Source organism: Caretta caretta, chromosome 26, assembly GCF_965140235.1.
Source record: "Caretta caretta isolate rCarCar2 chromosome 26, rCarCar1.hap1, whole genome shotgun sequence".
Classification (NCBI taxonomy): domain Eukaryota; kingdom Metazoa; phylum Chordata; order Testudines; family Cheloniidae; genus Caretta; species Caretta caretta.
This window is the reverse complement of record NC_134231.1, coordinates 455,138-467,465: the sequence shown is the minus strand read 5'-3', so window position 1 is coordinate 467,465 and position 12,328 is coordinate 455,138. Positions and strand designations below refer to the sequence as shown.

The window sequence follows — 12,328 nt, the reverse complement described above, 5'->3', positions numbered from 1 at the left end:
TTTCCTCCAGCGATGGAGGCAGAAGCTGCTTAATTCACCAGGTAACCAAGAGCAGACCTTCCACTGGGTCTTTGTCTGGAGCATCTGCAGCTGAGCAACCACACAGTAGTGAGTGAATGCCATTGGTGCCCCAGAGTGGCTGAATACTAAGCCGCATCCGCTCCCTCCTCACGCTGCTGCTTATCTCACTTGGCTCCTGCTCGCCTAGGCTTCGATCACGGCATGTGCCTTGCTTTGCCCCCCAGCACTGTAGTTTAAACCCTTTAAAAGGAAATGCTACTTAAAACAAACCCACGACTCTTGCAGTTACCTGCCAGGACTGGAACATTCACCCTGCTGCAGGCGACTGGCCTCACTAGAACCTGCAGCACAAAGACGCCTTGACCTGTTTGGGACACATCGCGCCACGGCACTGCACAGGAAGAGCAAAGTCTAGTGCCTCCTGGGCATCAGCTGCTCCCAGGCGGAGAAATACAGAGCCCTGAGCACAGGTCTTGGCAGGAAAAAGCCTTTTCACAGCAACCGTCAGAGAAGGAAGGCTGAAGCAAAAAGTAAATATCCAGTCAGTCGGTTACTTCCACCATCCACAAAGCCAGCTTAGGGAACAATGGCTCCTTCATTCACTGGCTGCCACAGGGCTTCTTGCACTGTCCTTTAATGCCTCCACTACGGACAAGAGTGAGGAAACTGGGAAGACGGGCCGCTGTTTGGATCCAGCCTGGCAGCTCCTGTTCATTTCAGAAACACACGGCCCTCGTCAAACCTCCAACCCCGGCAGCAGCCAGAGACTGGCCCCAGGTGATGCTCAGTCCACTCAGGCTTGCAGAGCCTGGGGCAGGTTGTCCTTCCTGGTTTCCCGCTCAGAGTCAGGCTGATTGTTCTCCTATGGGGCCAGGCATGGTGGAGTTTGACTGGCAGCTGGACAGAGGGGAAGGGCAGGGAGGGAGGAAACAGGAGAAAGTGTAAGAAGTTCAGTTCTTTGGACTATTCGCTGTGCGTGTCGGTCTTGTCTACCTGCAAGTGGCGGGGCACATCCTGTCCTTTGTGCTGGTACAGCACCTAGCACATGGGGGCCTGCAATACAACGAATGACAACAATACCACTACACTCCAGTCTGCCCTCCTGAGTGCCTTCTGCTTCGGGTGGGGCATTTCGCAGAGAACAGAAAATCTCTCCTACCTCTCCAGTGCATAAGCAGAGGTAAAAGCCAGAGTTGGCATCTGTCCTCACAGCCGCCACCCAGCTGCAGTTCACAAGAGCCCTTGTGCATGGAGGGAGCATTGTGGTTTTGCAGAGCCAGGCACAGGGACTCCAGGGCTGGGACCCAGTCTGAGCCCCGGCTCTGCACTGGGGGGAGTGCTCCTGAATAGTACGTTTGTTGTGTGGTGGCGGTGGGGGTTGCTGGCAGGAACCCCAGTGCCCTGGCACCCGCACTGCTACATTATCAGCTCAGAGAGGCCTCTCCTGACCTCACCTGCCTCACCATCTGCAGCATTTGATGGTGTCCCATTGGTGCCAGCCCAGAGCGAGTGCAGGAAGGAGTTTAGCCGATGGGAAATCTGAAGATCTCAGCCATGGCCCCCATGGCAGGAGCAGAGGAGAAGGAAGCAAAGCAGCTGCACTCTCTGAAACACACCAGGGAATGCAGCCCCGCTAACCATCACAGCCCCACACATGGCATCAGCACCAGGTGCTTGCGAATAAGATCTCCTCCATGGCAGGATCCGCTGCCACTCGGCACAAGAACCCAGCCCAGGGGCTGTCTTCACTAGGCCCAACATCCACTGAGGGACACGTAAACTGTCGAAGGCCCAGCCGCACTCTGGGACAGCAGGGTGTGTTCTGAGCAGGCTGCAGCCCCAACTCAGTCATTCCCTCTGGCTTCGGCCACTGCAGCTGCTTCCTCCACAGCCTTCTCTGCCCCAGCACACGCTGACTGCCCTGGGAGATGTCAATCCAGGCACACACAGGAACAGGTCCAATGTCATTTTATTGGCAGAGCTCCAGCCACCAGCTTCACGCTCCAGCAACTCGTGCACTCACCAAGTGATCCTGTCGGGGTGTCTGGCTTCTCCTGTTTCAGCTATACGATGGCCAGAAAGGACAACCCCGCCCACCCATGCAGCTTCTTACATATGCAAAGAATGAGCACCTCTCTGCCTCCCCCTTGGCCTCACAGCTCTCAACTACTGCCTGCACCCCTGGCCTCACCTCAACTTACCTCTCACACCTCAGACTGGAGTCTTCACTCACCGTTTGACCTCAGGAGGCTTTAACAGAGGTACTACACATGAGGAAAACCATCAGCCCAGTCTCTCTCCCCTCTGCCCCTTTCACTTCATTTATTGAAGACGGGGCTCTGTTCCTTCCTAGAGTCTCATCCTTGGTTATGGAAGAGGCTTCTCCTGCCACATGGAACAGATTATCTCTATCTCTGCGATTTCAGATCCCAGCTGACAATCTCTGATCCCCCTTATCTGCTGCGTCCCTCTTTGTTTCTCCTGCTGCGATTTCTTCCAGGTTGTAACTGCATCAGCCACCTCTTGAAAGCATTTATTGCTGCAGCCTGCACGAAGGACATGACACAGAATATGGGGGCCAGCATAGCATGTGCTTAGAATGCGGCCGCAGGCCCCCAAGCTGCACTGCTTGTATCCTGGAAGCAGAAAAGTAGGAGCGTGGGTTCCGTAGATTTTTGTGCAGTGAGCTTCTTTTGAGGCTTTATTAGTAATACCTTGACCTTTGCATCGAGAGCCGCACGGAGACCCAGTTGGGCTGGGGGCTGTACAAATCCATGGGCACTGAAGAATTTACCATCTAAGTAGATAAGACAAAGAGCAGGAGGAGAAAAAGAGGCAGAGAGGAGAAGTGACTGGCTCAAGGTCACACAGCAGGTTAGTGGCCAATGTAGGAACAGAACCCAGGGCAATGTCCTATCCACTGGCCCATACTGCTTCCCTTTATGTTCTAAGCGTGGTGTATGTCTCTCCCTTTGCCAGCGATTCCTGGGAATTGCCCATTTCAAAACAGGTGGAAGAGTCTCAGATACCAAGGAGGAATTGTTTGTGTTAACTATCAACTCCTCGCTAACTGGGGGCAAACTTGAAAGCAAACGGGAGAGACAGGGCTTAGGGAATTGCAGGTACAGGATCTTAAATAGAAACTAGGCCAAGCGGGGCAAAATGCAGCCAGATGTTACTGAAGTTCCACAGACTTCAAGAGAGCTGTGAGTGCTCAGCACCTCTAAAAAGCGGTCCACTTAGTTAGGGGCCTAGTTTTAGGCACCCACATTTTTAATTACAGGTTTCAGAGTAACAGCCGTGTTAGTCTGTATTCGCAAAAAGAAAAGGAGTACTTGTGGCACCTTAGAGACTAACCAATTTATTTGAGCATAAGCTTTCATGAGCTACAGCTCAGAAGTGAGCTGTAGCTCACGAAAGCTTATGCTCAAATAAATTTGTTAGTCTCTAAGGTGCCACAAGTACTCCTTTTCTTTTTCCACATTTTTAAGCCTCTCTCTAGTTGGAAACGAAGGTGGGTTGTGTTGCAGAAAGCCTCACAGAGGAACAGGTGATAAAATCAGTATTTGTATAAGGAGGAAATTACAAAATCCCTTTCTGGAGCCCTTGCTCAGGAGAATATTTTATGCCTGGTACCAGAGTGTATGCAGGATACTGGCCAGTAATGGCTAACCTAATCTTTGTTTCCCACTTTAAGAAAAAAAATTGAGTCAGTTCCACATTCAGAGAGATTTCAGAATCCCGTCGGCACCCTCTGCTTGACCTCAGTAACCTAGTTGAACACTTACTGTTACTTGACTGGTAACGAAAGGCTGATGTGGGTGACCTGGGAGTCAAAGGGGATCGCTCTTAAATATTGTGATTAAAACAATAATATTTTCTTTGATCTTGTACATTTTATGTCGATACTTCGAACAGAATTTTTGTCTCTGAGGATGTCATTTCTTTTTCTAGCTATATTTTCTGTGGTTACTGAGCAGAAAGTCATCTTTGAAACATGTCTGCAGCACTAAATTCTCTGTAGACTTTATTTTAACATAGTAAGGGGAATAGATGTGATAACATGTTAACTTCAACCAAACAAAAATTCACTCTGAACATACTGGGTGAATGAAGAAGGTCTTTTACGGTCACCTCCCAACAGCTAATAATGGAGATCATTTAAATATTGATAAAGATTCTCTGGGAAATTCTGTTATTCCTGATTTCTCTTAGTACAGGGGTTTTCTGCATGTTATTGGCACTGCTGCCCTTACTTTGAAGTGCTATGATTATTATTTATTTTATATCACTCAGAAGGGCACCAGGTGCTTCACGGAAACTGCATCAAAGGCAGGTTCCTGCCCCAAGGAGCTTACAGGCCCAGCAGCTCAATTACTCTCCGACTTCAGACAAAGCCGCTTCTTTTTGCTCTTTAGATTGAGCCCTTGGCTCCCTCCCCACAGCAATATGGGACTCTGGTGTCAGCAGCATCAGGAACTTTTAACGGGGAGAACAATTTGTTGAAAATATAAATGGAATATTTTAAAAACGAGTCTCAGTTCAAGAAACCCAGAACCATTTATCCATCAGCATGAGGTGCAGGCGCGGCTGGCCCTCTGTCTCTCTGTCGTGTGTTTGATCGCATCACAGCTCATTCACAGAGACACACATTAGATAAAGGGCTGACATGCACATCTGGGTCCCAATCTGATTGGAAGAGTTAGTGCAGAGTCATATTACATCATTTGTACCTTTTTACGCACCTAGTTTGCTGAGCACCACATCACCTCTGGGGTGCCCTTGAAAAGGGGGCCCGCTCCATTCGTTCTCTTTTTGACATACAGCCACAATAACAAGCCTGCCTGATAACAGTCTGTCGGTACTACGGGTATGGGCTGAACCCACAGATACCAGACTCTGACTCACCAACCATCCCAAAACATTACATTGATTTCACTCTTACAAATGGGTGATTTAAAACAGGCTGCATTTGGGTCATGAGCCATCTCCCATGAGTCACTAGCAGAGGCAGGAGATCTACAAGAGCTATCCCATACTTCCTAAATGCCGTGGTGATTTCATATTTAGAGCTGTTTACCTCTCACGGCATCTCTCCCCGCTGGGCACAGTAAAAATGCAATGAAGGGAAGGGGTCTTTCCATTCACGCCTATCACGGTCCACGCAGAATCCTTGAAAACACCTGTAGAACCGAGTGAGTAGCTGGGAACACAAATCTGCCTGTTAACCCCTTGCCCCATGGCAATCGCCGCCCAAATACAGAGAACGCCCACAGGACCCAGCCACCAGGATCTGACAGACATTTATCTCGATATTCCAGCCCTCCCCATGAGTTTTACAAATACAGAATTGTCGGAAATCTGGATCTGGGGTACGACAGGAGCAGTAGAAAGCTGTCCCAGCCAGCCTGATTAATCCGTGCTTGGTGACTTCTCCAGTGGAGATTAATTGATTTTATTATTTAATTGGTACCTTCCCTTGCTCACAGTCTCTCTGTGTCACACCTGTCTGTCAGCAAAGCCGGCAGAAAAGCCACTGGCACTTTGGCTGGACATCAACATGTCTAGTGGTTCAACACGTCAGCTAAATGTGTGAATGGAACACGCTGCTTGGAAATCCAGCTCCCAGGGCCATACTCAGACTCCCAGGAAGATACCAACCTAAATCCCAAGTCACCAGCTCTGGAATCACCCTCTCAGAGCAGCCCAGCTGTTTAGCAGACAGCTCAGCTAAAACCTCTGCTCAGTGCACAGCTGTGGTCAGGCTGTATATAGAATGGGACAGAAAATAATAGTGAGAATGTTAGAATGCCATTGTATAAATCCCTGGTACACCCTCTGCAGGCATCACGTGCTCAGAAATGGTCACCCTAACTCCAAAAGGATGTGGAGAGAAGGGCAGGGGGGAGGGAATCCAGGCGGGGTGACAACATTTTTAGAGTTCTGGAGAGACTTTGGTATGAGAAGAAATTGAAAAAATTGGTGGGACTTTTGAGGAGATGAATAAGGGGGTGACACAAGAGAGGTACCCAAAATGATGAATGGGATAGAACAGGTCAGTTGGGCACGCCTATTCACCCTCTCTCATAATACGAAAAGCAAGGAGATAGACAATGAAACTGAGAAGAAACAAACGTACTGAGAAAAGGAAAAGCTTTTTTCAGACAATGCACGATTGACTTGTGGAACTCATTGCCACTGGATATCAGGGAGGCCAAGAACTTAGCAGGATTCAAACAGGATTAGACACTCATATGGCTAATGAAAATATTCACCAATACATCAGAGAAGGTAAAGAAATTCTAAAGGATTTAAAACCCTCCTGGCTCCAGAGCTTAAAGCAACCTCTGAGAGGGGCTAGGAAGAAACTTCTTCATGGGACATCTGCACCTTCCTCTGAAGTATCAGATGCTGGCCGCTGTCAGAACAAGATACTGAAATAGACAAACCATTGGTCTGCCCTACTTCGTCAGTTCCTGTGTTTCCAGTTTGCCTCTCAATTACTAATGCTAACATTAATAACTATGTGTGTATCAAGACACTAAGGCACCACTGCTAGGCCCTCTACAAACACAGAACAAGACAGTCCCCACCCCAAAGACAAGTGGATACACAGACGGGTGAGCACAGGGACATCAAGAGATGATACTGGTCAGCATAACCGGCAATGGTCACAGCACATCCAATTGTCAACCGTTTTGTAGGCCTGGCTGCAGAAGTGAGTTTGAAGGAGGGCAACGATGTGGCCTTGCAGAGAGATAGGCTGAAATCCAAGACTCCCAGAAAGCCCAGTACAGACTCAAAAGGCAGGAACCTGATACCCAAACAGACACTGCAAAAACCCCAAGCATGAACCAGAAACCCAGAATGACCCCAGGAGCCTCCAGCCCAGCTCCACTGAGCTGTAATCAGACACCCAGACCTGTGTCTTTGTTCACGCTGCTGCTACAAGAGGCCCAATCCTGGTGATGGGGCTGATGGATGTTGTAACATCTGTTATATCAGAATCACCTGACTCCAATTCTCATTTGCACCAAGGCCTCTCTCACAGCCCTCTGGCAACGTAAACTGCACTGCCGCCTGTCTATGCACCAAGCAGTTACCACTTAAGAGGGCACAGTACCAGAGAGACACCCCCCACCGACCACAGGGCCCTTGGGTCTCCAGACTGCAAAGATCACGTCTGCTATAAAAGCCTCCATTGACCTCCTAAAAGCTAAGTGCTCCCAGCTGCCCAGGGCTGCCACTCACTGCTTGGCAGATGGACTTGCATTAAGTCCTGCACAGAGAACATCCTTGCACCTGGCCTGGTCTCCAAGGGGACCTAGTGAAGGTAACCAGGGATGCCATTCAGAGGCCTAGCACAAGACTGTAATCACAGATCCACAGGCCAACCAGTTCCCACCCACCCGACAGGCATGCACAAGAACTACTGCCTACAGAGAGGTGCCTGGAGAGCCCTTTAACTGCCTGGGCAATGCCAGCTGCTGCAGGGAGCCTCTCCCATGATGCTCCAGTACCAGGGCTCTGCTGCTTTCTCCGAGGGGACCCTGCTCGCTGCTTCCCAGGCTGTGCAGGTCTCAAGCATCCCATTACAAGGCTCTTTTGGAGCCACAGGATCTGACCTGCCCATGGAGCAGAGCTCTCTGCCTACACCTTGCTTGTGTTTATCTAGCGACCTGCTCCAGCTTCTCACCCCACTACCACCACCTCTCCCTGCAGCCGGGGCAGCTTGTGTCTCTCAACAAGAAGGGTGCTTTGCCCTCAGCTGGCACCTGAGGAGCCCCAGGCATTTTACCAACCTGAGCAGCCCCTGCTGAATCCATCCGGCAGGGCCGAGCAACCTGCCCCTTATAATGGGCAACGCACAGGGGAAGCCACAAGTGAGTCAGTGGCAGATCCAGAAGCAGAACCCAGGAGTCCCAATTCCCAGCAGCCTGTGCTAGCCCCTAGGCAACAACATGCTGCTCATACAGAGTGGGATGGAGGCTGCCCAGCTGGAAGGCCTTTGAAGTCAAGCAGCAGCGCAGGGGAGAGCAGGTTAGCCCAGGCTAGCCCAGGCTGCCCCTTTCATCTCAGCAGGAAGACTGTCAGGAACTGCTGCCTTTCTGGGAGCAATTATTGACAAGCTGCTAGCTATGGCTCCTCACAAGGGGGGCACAGGGATGTCTCTGAGCCCCGACCTCATGGCACAGGAACTCTCCCTAGGATTTCCCGCCTCAGTTTACCTCTCTCCTCACTGCTGCTCTCTGCGGTTGTGCAGGGTGGACACCCCAGGGCCCTGCTTTAAAAGCTCTGTGGAGCCCCCAAGGTGTCCCATTTAAATATACTTCCAAGGGGCAGCATAGTGCTCGGGCCACATTCCCTCTCCCACAGGAGGCAGGCAGCAAGCAGATTCAGGCAGGCAACTTTTCAAAGAGAAGCTGTATCCAGGCACATCTCCGGGGCTTCCGGGCATGCCTGGTGGAGGCAAAGCTAGACAGTCTGCACTGATCTAAGGCCCATCCCTGTGCCTGTGGCCAGCGGATGATGGACCCTTGGGGTGGAATTCCCCCTCCCGCCCCTCGGGTGATGTGAGAAGGAACCCAGTCAGACGTGTCACCATCCCTCCCCATCCTTTTCTCCTGGTTTTAGCCATGGGCCCCCTTTTGTTTCTGTCTGGTTGCAGAGTGCTGGCAGCACCCGGAGAGCGGGGGGAAGGTGGGGGTTGGCAGGTTATACATATAGGGCTTACATTGGGAGGGAGTGCGCGTCTCCAGCCCCCTCTGTTCTGCCAACAGATGGCAGTTTTCAGGTGCCTGCATGAAGCTACAAGCCAGAGTTTCTGCCCTGGAGATCAAATCTGTCACTGGCATATCATGAAAGCCTTGGCTTGGAATGAGACCGAATGTAAATCCCCTGAATTCTCAGGGCAAACAGCAAATACCTGCCCTTGAAAGTTGCTCTGTGTCTTGGCAAACGGCTCCCGCTGCTGACAACACAGGGATCTGTGCAGAGAGCTGCCTACCCCAGCCCCACTCACCTTTTTCTTCCGGTCCCGGGAGCGATTTCTGCGCTTGCGGTTGGATTCTTCCTTCTCCTTTTGCTCCTGCAGAGCCTGAGCCTCGATATCTTTAATCTTCTTCAGCTGCTTGGCTGCCTGAGCCATGGTGGGTCACAGCTGGAATCCTCCCCAGAGCTCACACCAGCCCTTCCTGCCAGACACCCTCCACTCCCGGACAGAGAAAGTCCCTTCACCTGGCTGGAATGCTGATGACCCAGATGAAAACACCAGTAATGACGGGACGGTGAAGAGCAGACTGCAAACCTGAAAGGGCAGCTGATGCCTCCAGCTAGTTGCTAGATGAAGTCCAGGGCACCTTTATGAAGCATTAATAATCCTAAATCCAGCTGTTCCAGAGGTTCTGTGCACCATTGCAGCAGAGCCTGACTATCCTGGCACATCATTCAGAGTCCTCCTTGTGGGACAGGAGACCTGGACGGTGGTGCGCTCTCTCCCGCTCACTGTCTCTCCTGCAGCACCAGGGGAGATGCAGGCAGCTGGCTACCGGAAGGAAAATAACTCTCAGCAATTAATGCATGATGACAATAAAAAGGCAGTGAGAAGAGGAGGCTGGTGCGTTTCATCTTGACTCCTCGGCTCCCTGGAGCAGTGCATTGCAAGCACTAACATGCATATAGCCAGTCAGTGGCTTTACCACTGCAATGCTGCTGATGCAGGCACATTTTCCCATCTCTCCCATTCTCTCCCTCTAAGTCACTCTGCGTGCAGCAGCAGCATCGCTCACTCTCTAGGTTACATTCTAGCTCTTTTCAAGGAGAGCGACGGGGAAATCACTGCACACGCTCAGGAGACAGGCAGCATCTCTGCCTGGAAAATAGAAGAGACTGCAAGGGATGTGCCAAGTACCAGAGCAGAGTGCGGCTCAGCAGCATCCTTCTTGAGCAGCAAGGGGAGGGGAGGGATCTTGACTGTGAATGGAAGAGAGAAACCATGGTTTCTATCTGTCTTTGGCTACACAGCCTCAGAAAAGTAAACTGCAGTCCCTGGCTGGCTCCTGCCCTGCCAGGTGCCACCCAGCAGAGCACGAGCCCTGGCAATGAGTGCCACTGGGAGCTTTCTGGGATCCCTGGGTGAGCACCAAATGGGTCACACCATTCGTACCATTCATAGATTCCAAGGCCAGGAGGGACCACTGTGACCAGCTAGTCGGACCTCCCGCACAACGCAGGCCAGAGAACTGCCCCATAATAATTCCTGCAGCAGACCTTTGAGATAAACATCCACTTGTGACTTCAAAATGGTCAGTGAGAGAGAATCCACCACGACTCTAGGGAAAATGTTCCGTGTGCAGTTTTCACCTCTGCTCACCTGCCAAAGCTCGCAGCTGCAAGCATCCCCATGTAGGGAGATGGGTCACCAAGCCAATCAGCCCCAGGACCTGGGAGCCCCTTAACTCAAGGCCTTGCAAACTTTTCCACAGTCTGGACTCACTTCTTAACAGAGAGAGTGTCTCGCGGACACCTCTGCTCCCAATCACCTGTCACTCCCCTACTCAAAGCTTCCCCATCAGCTCCCCCTTGCCTCTCTGCCGGTTCCCCCATTGCCTCCCGCTCCCTCTATCTCCCCATCATTCGTGTGCCACCCACCCCACTCCTGGCCTCTGCACCCCGGGCCGCTCCAACACTACCACCTCTCCTCCTGTTCTCGTCTGCCTGCCTGCCTGCCTCTGTTCACTATCACATGGTTATGGAAGAGTTGATGGAATGGAAAGATGCATAGCTAGGAGTTTTCCAGATGGTCTCTGCACTGCATGGGTATCTAGAGTGCACTGACTGAGCTCCCAAAGTCCTGCCCCAGCCTGTGCAAGGATCAATGTAAAACCTGGGATGGACCTTTTGGGGCAGCCTCTTGGGTTAGGAACATGGTGGTGACATTGCATATAGCAATGCACGCTTCAATGGTAGTCAGACACGCCAGCACTGCATACCCTGGTCTCAGTGCATACAGCTCTCCCCAACACTCCACAAACCTGCCACTGTCATACACAATTACACTGCCCGCATACCTTCCCCATCACTCATTGCCCATTCTGAGAGGAACAGTCTCACCCTACCCTAGACACAAACAACACTAAGAAGGGAAACAGTTCAAGTGTTTGGAGAGGTACCTTTCCCTGCCAAGGCCCTTGGTAAGTTTGGGTTACTGGCTGTTTCTCAGAGGTTATTTCTGTCAGTTACTCACAGCTTGCTCATGCTGGCAGGAAGTGAATCTGGGAGTGTGCAGAATGATACTGAGATTCAAACTGCATCGGCTCAGCCTTCTGTGGGGAACTTAATGCCTTGGCAGAATAGATTGTCCTGCATGGAGCTGCATCTTCTGCAAATTTCTCTTCACTTTCAGGTCCAGCTGATTCTTCCCCTCCACACATGGCGGTGGGATAAAAGCAGAAAGAGGGACCCTGCCTCAAGGGTTCTCAGAATGCAGGGGGGTTGACAGTATGAGTTAAGTGGAACTTTTAAGGGCACTTCTAGATTGTGAAGAACAGGAATGTGGCTATCAGTGTATGGAGCTTCCGGAGAACAGCTTGTGTCATTTGCGCAGTGCTCACAAGGATAAAAGATACACTTAAATCTAGATAAAGCTGTGACTCCTTCTATAGCAACACAAAGCAGTATGTACATTGCATACAACATAAAAGTTAATGAAGGCTGCAAAGTCAAGCACTTGAAAGTTAGGAAACTCCAGATGCAGTGTTGTCCAGGCAACCTTAACTCTGCCCCTTGTGCGTTCATCCTATACATTGAATGAGGCAGAGATCCTGTGGGAAAAAACAGTATATGATCACGTAATTAAAGACTGCATCATAATACATATGCACATGGAGGTTGAATTAAGTTTTCATGGATAACTGTGTATCTGGTATTTCCTAATTTTTGCATGCTTGATTTTGCAATCTGAAACAACTTTCTTTTAATATATGTCTTGTATGTAATTTCCAAGGTTTTTTAAATGAAATTCTATTATGTACAGTCATAACCACCCCCAGTCACGCATCATCAGCAGGGTTTGAATACTAAACTTTCAGTACTGCAGCACAAACTTCTACTGCTTGAGCTACAAGACCAACTAAATTAATTAGCACTGCAGCAGCAGAAGGCTGTTATCCTAGAGGTGGGAATGGCCAGCAGTGACACATGCTGTGTCCAGTTGTAAGGCAGTGCCCAGCCCCCAACCTGGTTCTCTCTTCCTTCCTAGAAATAGGGGGGCTCCTACCCCATGCGATGTGCGATGCTGGCAGAGCAG

General features: G+C 50.6%; 1 protein-coding gene across 6 annotated transcripts in view; it reads right to left on the bottom strand.

Annotated features, from left to right (window-relative positions):
• The window catches only part of ANK1 (ankyrin 1), a 131,446-nt gene extending 122,104 nt beyond the window's left edge, over positions 1–9,342 (bottom strand). For 2 of the 6 annotated variants that reach the window (XM_075123388.1, XM_048829440.2), the window contains exon 1: positions 9,044–9,326. In XM_075123388.1, coding sequence (XP_074979489.1) covers positions 9,044–9,169 — 126 coding nt within the window. In that variant the 5' untranslated portion in view covers positions 9,170–9,326. Of the gene's footprint in view, positions 1–9,043 lie in introns of all 6 variants that reach the window. The other 4 variants (XM_075123390.1, XM_075123391.1, XM_048829439.2 and 1 more) reach the window with 4 other exon arrangements.
• Between the last annotated feature and the right edge of the window lie 2,986 nt (positions 9,343–12,328).